The sequence below is a fragment of the Oncorhynchus gorbuscha genome, unplaced genomic scaffold (assembly GCF_021184085.1).
Source record: "Oncorhynchus gorbuscha isolate QuinsamMale2020 ecotype Even-year unplaced genomic scaffold, OgorEven_v1.0 Un_scaffold_759, whole genome shotgun sequence".
Lineage (NCBI taxonomy): Eukaryota > Metazoa > Chordata > Actinopteri > Salmoniformes > Salmonidae > Oncorhynchus > Oncorhynchus gorbuscha.
In genome coordinates, this window is record NW_025745797.1 from 204321 (window position 1) to 220179 (window position 15859).

The 15859-nt window shown below is 41.0% G+C and overlaps 2 protein-coding genes and 1 pseudogene across 2 annotated transcripts in view; 1 reads left to right on the top strand and 2 right to left on the bottom strand.

Moving 5' to 3' along the window:
- The window catches only part of LOC124020074, a 14733-nt pseudogene extending 11419 nt beyond the window's left edge, over positions 1-3314 (bottom strand).
- Positions 3315-4372: 1058 nt separating this feature from the next.
- Positions 4373-7076, bottom strand: LOC124020070 (zinc finger CCHC-type and RNA-binding motif-containing protein 1-like). The gene is made up of 8 exons (XM_046335483.1): positions 6908-7076; positions 6643-6756; positions 6283-6311; positions 5911-6022; positions 5714-5821; positions 5487-5596; positions 5185-5257; positions 4373-5053 (listed from the first exon to the last, which is right to left on the bottom strand). The coding sequence occupies exons 2-8, from the start codon at positions 6724-6726 to the stop codon at positions 4901-4903; spliced, it is 669 nt and encodes a 222-aa protein (XP_046191439.1). The 5' UTR covers positions 6727-6756; positions 6908-7076; the 3' UTR covers positions 4373-4900.
- A 5369-nt stretch (positions 7077-12445) lies between these two features.
- Positions 12446-15859, top strand: part of LOC124020075 (periphilin-1-like) — a 37310-nt gene continuing 33896 nt past the window's right edge. Inside the window, exon 1 of the mRNA XM_046335484.1 lies at positions 12446-12570. Coding sequence (XP_046191440.1) covers positions 12446-12570 — 125 coding nt within the window. The remainder of the gene's footprint in view (positions 12571-15859) is intronic.

Here is a 15859-nt window from a genome sequence, read left to right on the forward strand (position 1 = left end):
CTGAAGATCCTTACCCACCATGACATAAGATGGATGACAAGAGCCGTGATGATTAAATACCAACCTGCCTCCTGCCCTCCATTCCCCTTCCCTTTTCCCCTGAGTTCATCAACACCACCAGCCTTATCAAAGCGTGTCTTTTTCTTTTTTACCTTTATTTAACAATGCTAGTCAGTTAAGAATACATTCTTATATTCAATGACAGCCTAGGAACAGTGGGTTAACTGCATGTTCAGGGGCAGAAGAACAGACTTTACCATGTCAGCTCGGGGATTCGATCTTGCAATCTTTCGGTTACTTGTCCAACACTCTAACCACTAAGCTACCTGCCACCCCAGTGTGAGTGTCTGCAGTGTGTGTGTGTGTGTGTGTGTGTGTGTGTGTGTGTGTGTGTGTGTGTGTGTGTGTGTGTGTGTGTGTGTGTGTGTGTGTGTGTGTGTGTGTGTGTGTGTGTGTGTGTGTGTGTGTGTGTGTGTGTGTGTGTGTGTGTGTGTGTGTGTGTCTGCAGTTTGTGTGTGTCTGCAGTGTGTGTGTGCAGTGTGTGTGTGTGCTGCTCTAGAAGACTAATGTTCTCTCTCTCCCTCCACTCAGATGAGGTGTTAAGGTCATTTTAACCCCAGACAGGATGTAAGCATATCAACTAGCTTCTGTTCATGACCATCTACGTCTCTTATCTAAGACTTTGGCAATGTCATTTACAAAATAGCCTCCAACACCCTACTCAACAAATTGGATGCAGTCTATCACAGTGCCATCCGTTATGTCACCAAAGCCCCATATATTACCCACCACTGCGACCTATATGCTCGTTGGCTGGCCCTCGCTTCATACTCGTTGCTAAACCCACTGGCTCCAGGTCATCTACAACTCTCTGCTAGGTAAAGTCCTGCCTTATCTCTGCTTGCTGGTCACCATAGCTGCACCCACCCGTAGCACACGTTCCAGTGTAACAGTATAACTTTAAAATGTCCCTCGCACATACCCGGGCGCGAACCAGGGACCCTCTGCACACATCAACAACAGTCACCCTCGAAGCATCGTTACCCATCGCTCCACAAAAGCCGCAGCCCTTGCAGAGCAAGGGGAAACACTACTTCAAAGTCTCAGAGCAGGTGACGTAACCGATTGAACCGCTATTTAGCGCGCACCGCTAACTAAGCTAGCCGTTTAACATCCGTTACACCAGCAGGTATATCTCACTTGTCACCCCCAAAGCCAATTCCTCGTTTGGCCGCCTCTCCTTCCAGTTCTCTGCTGCCAATGACTGGAACGAACTACAAAAATCTCTGAAAATGTAGTGCACAACATGGAATAGGGTGCCATTTGGGACACCCACACATTACACTCTCATGGGTTTCATCATTATAACATGACAGACACAAAACCTGAGATATTCCATCCTTGTTATTCCAATCCCCATGGCTGTGAACATACTTTTTACATTTTTTATTTCACCTTTATTTAACCAGGTAGGCAAGTTGAGAACAAGTTCTCATTTACAATTGCGACCTGGCCAAGATAAAGCAAAGCAGTTCGATACAAACAACAACACAGAGTTACACATGGAGTAAAACAAACATACAGTCAATAATACAGTAGAAACAAGTCTATATACAATGTGAGCAAATGAGTTGAGATAAGGGAGGTAAAGGCAAAAAAAGGCCATGGTGGCAAAGTAAATACAATATAGCAAGTAAAACACTGGAATGGTAGATTTGACAGTAGATGAGTGTGCAAAGTAGAAATACTGGGGTGCAAAAGAGAAAAATAAATAAATACAGTAGGGGAAGAGGTAGTTGTTTGGGCTATTTATAGATGGGCTATGTACAGGTGCAGTGATCTGTGAGCTGCTCTGACAGCTGGTGCTTAAAGCTAGTGAAGGAGATAAGTGAGATAAAGTAGTGCACTACATAGGGAATAGGGTGCCATTTGGGACACCACCATGCTATGCCTTTCTAGTCTGGAAGGAAAGTTGCAGTTCAAGTTTTCAAAGGAATCTATGAATCAGAGTGCAACTAGAACTACCTGTAACCTTTTTTTTACAATTAACACATCGGACCTGGCTGCACATCCTTCTTCAAACAACGATGACACGTGATTACAGAGCATTTCTCATGATTAGTTTCAAGGCAAGGGTAGCCTAGTTTCAGGGGACCTACTGTGACATGATCTGTATTTATTTCATCTTTATTTATTCAGGTAGTCTCATTGAGATAGCATCTCTTTCAGGAGAGACCTGGTAACTACTCTATAATGATTGCATAATAGCTGCTCATGTCACTTCACCTCTCTATTGTAGATAAAGACGTACACTTATTATTGCTGATTGTCCTCGGAATTGGCCTACATAGAGTTAGTATCAACTAGGCCAAATTAATTTAAAACATGTTTTTGCATTGTGCTTGACCATGCGTACAAATAGAGGTTGTTTTTCTAACTACAATAGATTATAGTGATTACCATGTTTTTTAAGGATACTCCCCGTGTTCTTAGATGCACTCCATTTCATAATCAGCATCCATGCTGTTCCATGGAACACAATACAAATGAGGTTACTAGACAATCGCACACTGCACACACTGTGCAGCATAAAATACATCCAGATTTCTCATGTTTACATGCATCATTTCATAAACTAAAATTAATGGACACAACCTGATACAACAATACTTACAAATACGCGTGTAGACTATCCATTTGCACGAACATAATAGCATTTATCATCGAGCAAAATGAATCGTATCCACGTACCGTGTTGACGTCCCTTTCCTTACATCGCACATCATGCACTTGAAAGCCTCCGCGGTGTTCTTGTATGTGCAAACGCTACAGTCCCAATTTCCCTCTTCCGCCGAAGGCTTTTGGTTGACGCTTCGGCCTTCGAACAAAACAAAAAAGGACATAAAGCACATCAGTTTCACATCCCCAGTTCAGGGTGCTGCGTGTGCATCATGTGTAGGCTATATGCTCGCGTTGTCAAACATCTGGGAAGATGATCCATTCAGTGTTCCGAAATTGTTCTGTTTTACGAGCTCGCGCTATGATTTGACACTGCAATAAAACAGACAGTCCGCCATGGTTGCTACACCGCGGCTACCACCCACACACACACACACACACATACATACACACACACACACACACACAGAGAGAGAGAGAGAGAGAGAGACACACACACACACACACACACACAGAGGATTGTTTCAATTATGTGTCATGGTGTCCACTTCCAAGCATCAATGTCATTAACGCAATGAATGAGTCAGACATTACCTGGTTGGACTCTTCTTGTCTCCCATGCCGCCAAAAGTTTGTTTGCGGATGTTGAAATAAGGACAGTCCCTACGTATTCTATAAGAAAGCAATACGCGAGGAGGTATCGCACGGCTCCCAGCTGTCGTGGAAACTCCAGTTGGAGGATGGTCACATGACGCGGTTTGTCCAATCACATTTGAAGCCATTTCCTGAGGATATAGCGCAGACAGGAACAGACATTCCTGATTCGAATGAATACATTTGTAATAACACTCGTCTTTGTAACACATACGCTAATGTCACAGTAATTATGCATGATTAGGGTCTAATGAGGTGTCATTTGACATTTTATCATAAACTTCGTGAGATTGTTCAATGTCGTCGACGGGTGTATTTCCAATCATTATTGCGGCGGTGGAGAAAATGAGATTCCATCCTTTAGATTTGATGATCTGACATTTAACGCAATAGACAGACATAGTGCAAATGACATTAACATTATTGCATAGTTGAATGTTAAGCCCTATTCATGTTTCCTAATGTGATGGAGAGGCTACAGATTATATACATAGTTAATAACTGGGGTTAGAAAAATGAATGACAGAACTGAAAAGGGAATTATGTATTTCACCTTGTATTTAGTTGCCAAACATTTGTAAACCATAAATCTTTATAACGTAATTTCAGTGGCTCTCCTCCCATCCCATCTCATTGCTTTAAAAGGGAGCTCTTGACGTGGCCTTGCAGGTATAAATCAGAATGTGCCAGGGCTGAGAGTTGCAGCCTGTACCGCCTGGCTTCCTGTCAGGACACTCCGTCACATGGAGCTCTTGCTCTCTGATAGGGAACACGTGGTATTTGAGAGGTGCACACTGCACTCATCAGGACAACATCCACCTTACTGTAGAGGGGAAGAGTAGCCCCCACAGAATGGAAGATTAATATTGAAATACAGGAAGGAATGTTGCCTTGCTCGAGTACATGGAATATGGTGAGAAGCCCGGTGGACACGTTAGGGCAACACTACAGTACACACACCTTACTACACCTTGCCTCTGGTTAGCAGCTGGTGGATGGGGAGTTGTGATCAATACTGAAATACAGGAAGGAATGTTCATGACTTGAATGTTCTTTATTCCTATTTATCAGCAAAAGTGTGGTGCATTATTGTGAAAGACCACATGCCATCGGTGGTGTTCTACACTTTCAGATGTTTCAATACCCTTTTCAAATAAATTGAGCATAAGATGGGGAAGGCTATCTTGAAACCGAATAGTTCTATTTCCCCTAATATTGACATACATAGGAAGGGTGAAAAAAGACAGTAAAACAACTATGGTGTATTTACACAGCTGATGAAAAGAAAACCGCAGAAACACAGTTAATCTCCAATCACATTGTCCCAATGCCTGCGAAGAACAGTGGCTGAGTCCTCATTATAAAAAGGACACTATGGATCAGAACAAATACTGATACAGAAACAGTTGTGGACTTCAACTAAACAATGGTACACTGTAACCCTTTTCATCAAACACATCTCTTCTCGGGTGGATGATGCCCTTGCAGATCTTGACAAACAGAATGTCCCCCGTTCATTTTCAAATATTTGCTACTCAAGAGTCTGAATTATATCTGTGAAATCCCCTCAGTCGCTCAGTTCTTCCTCGTCACTGAAGTAGACACTCTTTTTGATCCTGGGTTTCTTGGAGTCGTCTGATGTGGAAGCCTCCTGACCGGCCTCCTCAGCCACAAAGGCCGTCTGCTGTCGCCTATGCTGCTCCTCCTCAAGTCGTGCTTGCTGTGGAACACATGATCCCATGTGTGATTTTAAAAGAGGGATCAGATATGGACAAATACCAAGTAAATAGAGGGTTTCAAGTAATACAATCGCCTACTAACTTCCCCCTTGAAGTACATTTGTGCACTTACCTGGAATGCTATGGCTTGACTTAAGCTGTCAAGAGCAGGGTCCTCTCCCTCTTCCTCACTTTCCTCCTCTTCTCTGTAAACGACAGAGGAAAAAGTAGAAAAGTCATAGAAACAAAACACACACAGAGGACTTCACAAACAATGACAAATATGACACCGCAATCAAACAAAGAATCTCTGAACTAAAGTTAATCTGAAATAGAACAGTTACTGTTAATATCAAGGACACACTGCTGTTGAACACGATCATAGCCGTTTGCAAACACGGGAGAGGGGCATCAATGTCCTGATAAGATACTTACACTTCATCAGGCTCTTCAACCTTTTTCTTCTTCTTCTTTTCTTTCTTCTTCGGGGGTTCTCGTTCACCAAGTAAGTTTTTGGGGCATGCATAGCTTAAGTGCCCTGTATCCTATGACGTGAAAAGGACAGAAATATTGTATAAATAGCACGAACATCCGGCTACACATTCCGGATGGATGAAGGGGGAAATGGAGATGGCTTATCTGGGTAGAGAGTATCAACTCACCCCACATTCATAACATTTGGACTTGTCTGTGTAGTTTCGCCTCCTGATAAATTCAGTTGCTCGCCCGTTGTCGATTGCAATGCTCGCTTTCACTGTTCTTCCAAACAACTGCGGGCGAAAAGATGGGGACTTTAACACAAAAACAACACATCAGATATGTAACTTTTTATGAAAACAGGGAGAGGAAAAATGCCCACCTGTTTATTGTTGAGTGATCTAAAGCAGCTCTGTGCAGACTCTTTGTCCAGGAAGAGCACAAAAGCCACACCTTTACTTTTGCGTGTTTCTTTATCTTTGACTATTGTCACCCTGAAAGCATGAGACCATCATTATCTTCTCTGATCACCACAACACCAACATAGCTGTAGATTTTGCTATAGATTTTTAGTTATTCACTGTGTATTTATTAATCGTGTCACTATTTAAAAAAAAATCTTTATCTTTAACTCTGCATTATTGGAAACAGACCCGTAACTGGGAAGTTCACTGTTAGTTTACGAAGCATGTGACCATTTTTTGGTTTGTATTTGAGCTTTGTATAGCTCATTATTTTGATACCAGTAACTTACTTCACAACTTTTCCATATTTGGTGAAAAGCTGAAATGACAAGATCCAAGACATTATTTGAGGTCATTTTTCCAAATGGCATAAACAGCAGGATCACGAACTTGTGAAATAGTGGTAGGGAGGGGTTAAGTAGTTCTATTCCATTACTCTATATATGAAGATATTACAGCAGGTAGCCTTGTGGTTAGAGTGTTGGACCTGTAACCGAAAGGTTGCAAGCTCGAATCCCCGAGCTGACAAGGTAAAAATCTGTCGTTCTGCCCCCTAGCATTAGTTAACCCACTGTTCCTAGGCTGTCATTGAAAATAAGAATTTGTTCTTAACAGACTAGTTAAATAAAGGTACAAAAAAATGGTTTTACCTTGTGTAGATCACTGTTGGTTAGAGAGAAGGGCAGGTTGGACACATAGACTGTGCTTCTACTGGGAGCCAAACCACCACTCATCTTGACTTCACCATCAGAGTGAGACAGTCACTGAAAACAGATTAATGGTGATGAATATTCAGATTGAAGCTAGTTAGTTATCTATTTCATTGAGCGATTTGCAAGCTAGCCGTGATGCTAGATCGAATCCGATGTATATTACCTGGAAATACACATTCAAGGAATCGAATAAATCACTTACCTAAAGAGACAACATTGGTGACTTATAGTTATTGAGTAGTGTGGGCAAAAACATTGGAAAATATGTTGCTTTCTATTAGTTATTCAATCTCAGTAATATGTGTTTGCTATCTCACTGCCAAAAACAAACGAGAACTGATCGTCGTCACAGGAATATGACGTTTCACGTGACAGACTTTTTGTCCAATCCAAATTCAGTGTGTCCATGCGCCAACCGGAAGAAGGTGAAAAGTAGGCTATGATGAGCTTGTTTTCATATCTTTTGTGAAGACGACTTTATTTTCTCCAACGTGCGTATTGTTTATAGCGTGTCTAAATGTTTGTGTTAGTAAATGTGTATTTGTTCTAAATACCGATTTCGTTTTGAGCGAATTAACTCAGCATGGACTGTGGACTAGCTTGAGCATGTAGCTAGCTAACGTAAGCAAACGTAGCTAGCAGTTAAATCTACACAACCTGCGAAATATATACTAGAACGTTATGTGCTAAATAGGTAGCTAATTAGCAAGCCAGTAGAAATAGGTGTCTTCATATCACTAATCTCAGTGGTTGAAGGTTTGCTTGAAAGAAGAGGAGGAGGAGTAGTAGTAGTTAGCTAGGAGTTAGTGCGGTTTTCTAACGCTGAACCAAAGATTATGGCTGAGCCTCAGAGGAACGCGCGCTAACATCCTGCCAGTACTTCTGAATCAGAGCTAGCTATTAGCTACAGTAGATTCCTTACTATCACACATACTGATTTGACATATCTCTATGCTTGGGATTTCCTAACCTACATTGTTAATAGCTAATGTGCACACCATGCAGTATTGTCAAACTAATACGTAACATCTTCTCTTTTCCCCAGTTAGTATTGACTGTTTCTATTGGCATTACCAACTCCCAATACTACCACATAGACTTGTCCAGACAAAACAAGTAAGTGGAAAATATCTTGCTTTCCTCCCAAAAAAGGTTTCCAGTTCTGCATACTAAACAATTCCACCAGGTCCACATGTAGGCATATTCATGAACACCTACCACAACTTTGATTGTCATTAACTGTGTAAAACTCCGGGTGGGTATAATTTGTGGAACGTTCCAACAGGAATCTGTTCCAAAAACATAGTAAATAACAAGGTTGCCAACAAACAACGCATACAAAGTTGTATAGTGGCAGAATAAGATGCCGGGTAGGGGGCGGGCTATTTCATTACGTTTTTCACTCACCACGTTTGTTCTGAAAAATGTCTGTCCTCACTCTGGTAGCCTATGGACAAACATTAAGAATAAGCTACGTGGTGAGTTGATGCTTTTTCGGCAGCTAGTTAGCCAGGTGAATTGATCATGATACTTTGTATACGTTGTTTGTTGGCATCCTTGTACTTTACAACGTTTTTGGAACAGATTCCTGTTGGAACGTTCCACAAATGATACCCACCCTAAACCTCCCCTGCTGTCTACTTTACAGTGGCCTACAGGAGAGACAGAAACATGAGGGATGTCTACGATGAACGCTTCCTACCAGACAGACCGGTGAGAGTTTCTGCCTGTGGAAAATGTTGTTTGGTTTATATATTTAGAATTGTACTAATTTACTTTCCATTATAATACTTAACAGAACTTAGCTGAGGAACGCTCAACTCCGTTCTCTTGTATAGAGGCGGAGGTGAGAATTGATAACTGGTCGCATGATCTGCTAGCAACAACATGGTCTCGCCGTCATTCGATACTTGTGAATATTTCTGAAAACACTTACCGTTCCTTCTGTGAGGTGCTGAAATTCTAGTTCTAGTGGCCTTGACGTACTAATCAGCTGAGATTCAATTGGCGCAAATGAGGAAGAAGTCGGTGGTTGTATTACATAAAAGCTGTTATTAACCGTATGCACTTCAGCACCTGCAGTTGTCCAGCGTTTTCAGAATGAACATTTGTTCAAGTATCAACTGATGGGGACTCAATGTCGTTGCTAGCAAATCATGTGACTTAGTTATCAATACTCAACTCCGCCTTGATATTAGAGGTCAACCATTATCATTTTTCAAGGCCGATGCCGATTTATTGGTGGACCCGCAAAAAAAAGCTGACCGATTAATCGGCCGATTTTTATATGTATTTGTAATATTGACAATTGCAACAGTACTGAATGAACAATGAACCCTTTTGTTTGAGCTTAATATAACGCATCAAATCTATTTAGTCTCTAATGAAACATGTTCGATTTGGTTTAAATAATGCAAAAACAAAGTGTTGGAGAAGAAAGTTGCAATATGTGCCATGTAAAAAAGCTAACGTTTGAGTTCCTTGCTCAGAACATGAGAACATATGAAAGCTGTTGGTTCAATATTCCCAGTTAAGAAGTTTTAGGTTGTAGTTATTATAGGAATGATGACTACTTCTCTCTATACCATTTGTATTTCATATACCTTTGACTATTGGATGTTCTTATAGGCACTTTAGTATTACCAGCCTAATCTTGAGAGTTGATAGGCTTGAAGTCATAAACAGCGCTGCACTTTAAGCATTGTTAACAGCTGCTCGCAAATGCAGGAAAGTGTTGTTTGAATGAATGCTTACGAGCCTGCTGCTGCCTACCTCCTCTCAGTCAGACTGTTATATCAAATCATAGACTTAATTATAATAAACACACAGAATACGAGCCAGCTCCTGCCTACCTCCTCTCAGTCAGACTGTTCTATCAAATATCAAATCATAGACTTAATTATAATAAACACACAGAATATGAGCCAGCTGCTGCCTACCTCCTCTCAGTCAGACTGTTATATCAAATCATAGACTTAATTATAATAAACACACAGAATACGAGCCAGCTGCTGCCTACCTCCGCTCAGTCAGACTGTTCAAATATCAAATCATAGACTTAATTATAATAAACACACAGAATACGAGCCAGCTGCTGCCTACCTCCGCTCAGTCAGACTGTTCTATCAAATATCAAATCATAGACTTAATTATAATAAACACAGAATACGAGCCAGCTGCTGCCTACCTCCGCTCAGTCAGACTGTTCTATCAAATATCAAATCATAGACTTAATTATAATAAACACACAGAATACGAGCCTTAGGTCAATAATATGATCCAATCCAGAAACTGATCATTTAAAACAAATCGTTTATTCTTTAATAAACACAGAATTACGTCCATTTGGAAGACCCACTGGTGGCATCCCTAAGTCTAAACATTGCTGTTACATTGCACAACCTTCAATGTTAGACTTAATTATAATAAAATTCAGGCTAATTTAATTAGTTTTTGTTAGGAAGAAGCACAGTTGCTGCCTAGCCAGGCGGTCAAACTGCTGCATAAACCCAACTCTGCTTACACTTAAAAAAGAGAAGTGACAGCCCTAGTTAATATTTCCAATCTAGCATACATTTATTATAACTAAATATGCAGGTTTAAAAATATATATACTTCTGTGTATTGAGTTTAAGAAAGGCATTGATGTTTATGGTTAGGGACATTTGCGAATGTGCTTTTGTTAAATCATCCCCGTTTGCAAAGTTGAAGTAGGCTCTGATTCAATGATAAATTAACAGGCACCACATTATTTATATGCACAGTTCGCAACGAGCCAGGCGGCCCAAACTGTTGCATAAACCATGACATGCTGCTTAACCTGAAAACAATAGAATCACACAATTTCCTAGATTAATATTGCCTGTTAACATCACCCATTTATTTAAACTAAATATATACTTGACATGCTGTGTTTGAGTTTAGAAAGTGATTATTTTATGGTTAGGGACATTTGTTCAATGAATGTGATTATTTTTCGCTAATGTGCTTTTGTTAAATCATCCCATTTGCAAAGTTGAAGTAGGCTCTGATTAATGATAAATTAACAGGCACCACATTATTTATATGCATCGCATGACATGCTGGTTAACCTGGTAATATCATCACCCATCTGTAGTTAACTAGTGATTATTTATATGCATGACATGCTGGTTAACCTGGCATGACATGCTGGATTATTTATATGCATCGCATGACATGCAATTAACCAGTAATATCATCATCCATCTGTAGTTAACTAGTGATTATTTATATGCACATGACATGCTGGTTAACCAGTAATATCATCATCCATCTGTAGTTAACTAGTGATTATTTATATGCATCGCATGACATGCTGGTTAACCTGGTAATATCATCACCCATCTGTAGTTAACTAGTGATTATTTATATGCATCGCATGACATGCTGGTTAACCAGTAATATCATCACCCATCTGTAGTTAACTAGTGATTATTTATATGCATCGCATGACATGCTGGTTAACCAGTAATATCATCAACCATCTGTAGTTAACTAGTGATTATTTATATGCATCGCATGACATGCTGGTTAACCTGGTAATATCATCACCCATCTGTAGTTAACTAGTGATTATTTATATGCATCGCATGACATGCTGGTTAACCTGGTAATATCATCACCCATCTGTAGTTAACTAGTGATTATTTATATGCATCGCATGACATGCTGGTTAACCAGTAATATCATCAACCATCTGTAGTTAACTAGTGATTATTTATATGCATCGCATGACATGCTGGTTAACCTGGTAATATCATCAACCATCTGTAGTTAACTAGTGATTATTTATATGCATCGCATGACATGCTGGTTAACCAGTAATATCATCAACCATCTGTAGTTAACTAGTGATTATTTATATGCATCGCATGACATGCTGGTTAACCAGTAATATCATCAACCATCTGTAGTTAACTAGTGATTATTTATATGCATCGCATGACATGCTGGTTAACCTGGTAATATCATCACCCATCTGTAGTTAACTAGTGATTATTTATATGCATTGCATGACATGCTGGTTAACCTGGTAATATCATCACCCATCTGTAGTTAACTAGTGATTATTTATATGCATCGCATGACATGCTGGTTAACCAGTAATATCATCAACCATCTGTAGTTAACTAGTGATTATGTAAAGATTGATTGTTTTTTATAAGATAAGTTTAATGCTAGCTAGCAACTTACCTTGGCTCATTGCAGCCACAAGGTCCTTTTGACGCTGCACTCGTGTAACAGGTGGTCAGCCTGTCACGCAGTTTACTCATGGATTACATTATAATCGGCCATAATCGGCATCCAAAAAGGCAGATTACCAATTGTTATGACAACTTGAAATCGTCCCTAATTAATCGGTCAACCTCTTGATATAAGAGGAAAGAGTTGAGCGTTCCTGAGCTCCACAGAACAACTGTGTCTTCTTTCCATCCTGAAAATTACATAAATTCTATGATTCACTGAGAATTACAATACATCATTTTTTCTAAAATAAACCTTTTCATCTAGAAATAAAAATAGTAAATAGCTTTCTAGAGGACATAACAAATAGCTTTCTAGAAGACATAACCCTAATCTTGTTTCTCTTTCTCTTCTTTCACATCGAAATGTAATTCATTGTAGGCCCCATATCCCAGATCAGCTGTAGCAGGGCCTGTAGAGAGGAGGCCGGCTGGTTTCGGAAGGCCAGACGAGGAGTACAATCGAGGGTTTGAGTATGACGGGCCTCGCTTTTATCCAAATGGAGGCCCTCGAGGTTACCATGGCGAGGATCAAAGAGGCTACCATGGCGACAGCCTTCATTTTCCTAATGAGCGCAGAGGTATCCCACCTTCCCGGAGAGTAAGTGGCTCAGACAATGAATAAACCATTATTGTACACGCACAATTTAAGCTTCATGCCAAGGAAGCATAATATTTGACCATCGATCTACTGTACATGCTGGGTTCACAAGCACAAAAGAATGAGTTTTCTTATCAAATGTATTTATAAAGTCCTTCTTACATCAGCTGATATCTCAAAGTGCTGTACAGAAACCCAGCCTAAAACCCCAAACAGCAAGCGATTCAGGTGTAGAAAAACCTGCGTATCGATCGATTGCATTAGTATGATTTGAGAAACTGCCAGAAATATTTCTCCAACGGTAAAATGTGAACACCACAATGGAAGTGCTTCTACATCTACATTGCTTGCTCTTTGGGGTTTTAGGCAGGGTTTCTGGAGAAGCACTTTGTGATATCTGCTGATGTAAAAACGGCTGTATAAATGCATTTGATTTAAGTACTGAATTTAGCTCATAGTACAGTCAATGCTGAAGTTATAGGGTATATGATTATAGTACAGCTAGAAATCCATTATATACACAGCCAACTGTATGAGGAGTTTATTTCAACCTCTGACGCCACTTGGTGTTCAGATAAAGAATTACATGTTGAGTAGAAGATGCTCTGTCAATCACTTTCATTGGTGCATGGATGCCAGTAAGAGTAGCTGTGGGCCCCAGGAAGAGTAGCTGTGGGCCCCAGGAAGGGCCCCAGGAAGAGTAGCTGTGGAGCTGTGGGCCCCAGGAAGAGTAGCTGTGGGCCCCAGGAAGAGTAGCTGTGGGCCCCAGGAAGAGTAGCTGTGGGCCCCAGGAAGAGTAGCTGTGGGCCCCAGGAAGAGTAGCTGTGGGCCCCAGGAAGAGTAGCTGTGGGCCCCAGGAAGAGTAGCTGTGGGCCCCAGGAAGAGTAGCTGTGGGCCCCAGGAAGAGTAGCTGTGGGCCCCAGGAAGGAAGGAGTAGCTGTGGGCCCCAGGAAGAGTAGCTGTGGACGCCAGGAAGAGTAGCTGTGGGCGCCAGGAAGAGTAGCTGCTGCTTTTGCAACAGTTAATGGGGATCCTAATAAAATACCAAATACAGAGGATTGGAATATAATATTTTAGAAAATACTGTCTAATCAACAGCAGCATGATTGTGTGTTTCTCAGGATAGGACACCTGTAGATAAAGTTGAAGTCAGAAGTTTACATCCACTTAGGTTGGAGGCATTATAACTCGTTTTTCAACCACTCCACACATTTCTTGTTAACGAACTATAGTTTTGGCAAGTCGGTTAGGGCATCTACTTTGAATGACACAAGTACATTTTCCAAGAATTGTTTACAGACCGATAATTCACTGTGTCACAATTCCAGTGGGTCAGAAGTTTACATACATTAAGTTGACTGGACAATTCCAGAAAATGATGTCATGGCTTTAGAAGCTTCTGATAGGCTAATTGACATCATTTGAGTCAATTGGAGGTAAACCTGTGGATGTATTTCAAGGCCTTCCTTCAAACTCAGTGCCTCTTTGCTTGACATCTTGGGAAAATCAAAAGAAATCAGCCAAGACCTCAGTAAAAAAATTGTAGACCTCCACAAGTCTGGTTCATCCTTGGGAGCAATTTCCAAACGCCTGAAGGTACCACGTTCATCTGTACAAACAATAGTACACAAGTATAAACACCATGGGACCACGCAGCCATCATACCGCTCAGGGAGGAGACGCGTTCTGTCTCCTAGAGATGAATGTACTTTGGTGTGAAAATTGCAAATTAATCCCAGAACAACAGCAAAGGACCTTGTGAAGATGCTGGAGGAAACGGGTACAGAAGTATCTATATTCACAGTAAAACGAGTCCTATATCAACATAACCTGAGCGGCTGCTCAGCAAGGAAAAATCCACTGCTCCAAAACCACCATTAAAAGAGCCAGACTACGGTTTAGAACTGCACATGGGGACAAAGATCATAGTTTTTGGAGAAATGTCCTCTGGTCTGATGAACCAAAAATTATAACTGTTTGACCATAATGACCATCGTTATGTTTGGAGGAAAAGGTGGGAAGCTGAAGAACACCATCCCAACCGTGAAGAACGGGGGTGGCAGCATCATGTTGTGGTGGTGCTTTGCTGCAGGAGGGACTGGTGCACTTCACAAAATAGATGGCATCATGAGGCAGGGAAATTATTTGGATATATTGAAGCAACATCTCAAGACATCAGTCAGGAATTTAAAGCTTTGTCGCACATGGGTCTTCCAAATGGACAAGGACCCCAAGCATACTTCCAATGTAGTGGCAAAATGGCTTAAAGACAACAAAGTCAAGGTATTGGAGTGGCCATCACAAAGCCCTGACCTCAACCATATCGGAAATTTGTGGGCAGAACTGAAAAAGTGTGTGCGAGAAAGGAGGCCTACAAACCCGACTCAGTTACACCAGCTCTGTCAGGAGGAATTGGCCAAAATTGACCCAACTCATTGTGGGAAGCTTGTGGAAGGCTACCCGAAACGTTTGACCCAAGTTAAACCATTTAAATGCAATGCTACCAAATACTAATTGAGTGTATGTAAACTTCTGACCCACTGGGAATGTGATGAAAGAAATCAAATCAAATTTCTCAGGATGGGACACCTGTAGATATGTTGTCCAGTACTGTCTAATCAACAGCAGCATCACAGTGTTTCTCAGGATGGGACACCTGTAGATATGTTGTCCAGTACTGTCTAATCAACAGCAGTATCAGTGTTTCTCAGGATGGGACACCTGTAGATATGTTGTCCAGTACTGTCTAATCAACAGCAGCATCAGTGTTTCTCAGGATGGGACACCTGTAGATATGTTGTCCAGTACTGTCTAATCAACAGCAGTATCAGTGTTTCTCAGGATGGGACACCTGTAGATATGTTGTCCAGTACTGTCTAATCAACAGCAGTAATCACAGTGTTTCTCAGGATGGGACACCTGTAGATATGTTGTCCAGTACTGTCTAATCAACAGCAGCATCACAGTGTTTCTCAGGATGGGACACCTGTAGATATGTTGTCCAGTACTGTCTAATCAACAGCAGCATCACAGTGTTTCTCAGGATGGGACACCTGTAGATATGTTGTCCAGTACTGTCTAATCAACAGTAGCATCACAGTGTTTCTCAGGATGGGACACCTGTAGATATGTTGTCCAGTACTGAAACAATAAAAGTAATTGTCTGTGTTCTAGCCGGAGGAGCCGTACCCCTACCCTTCTAGACCACCTCCTAGAGAGGACCCCCATACAACACGCCAGATGGAGTTCAGGTAGGCACAACTCTCTCACACACTCCTGGATATTTATT

Coding starts and splice junctions, on each gene's coding strand:
- LOC124020070 (XM_046335483.1), bottom strand. CDS start 6,726: ATGAGTGGTGGTTTGGCTCCCAGTAGAAGCACAGTCTATGTGTCCAAC. Junction 5,597..5,713: donor CCAAATGTTATGAATGTGGG/GTGAGTTGATAC, acceptor TTCACGTCATAG/GATACAGGGCACTTAAGCTA. Junction 5,258..5,486: donor GTTGAAGAGCCTGATGAAGT/GTAAGTATCTTA, acceptor TGTCGTTTACAG/AGAAGAGGAGGAAAGTGAGG.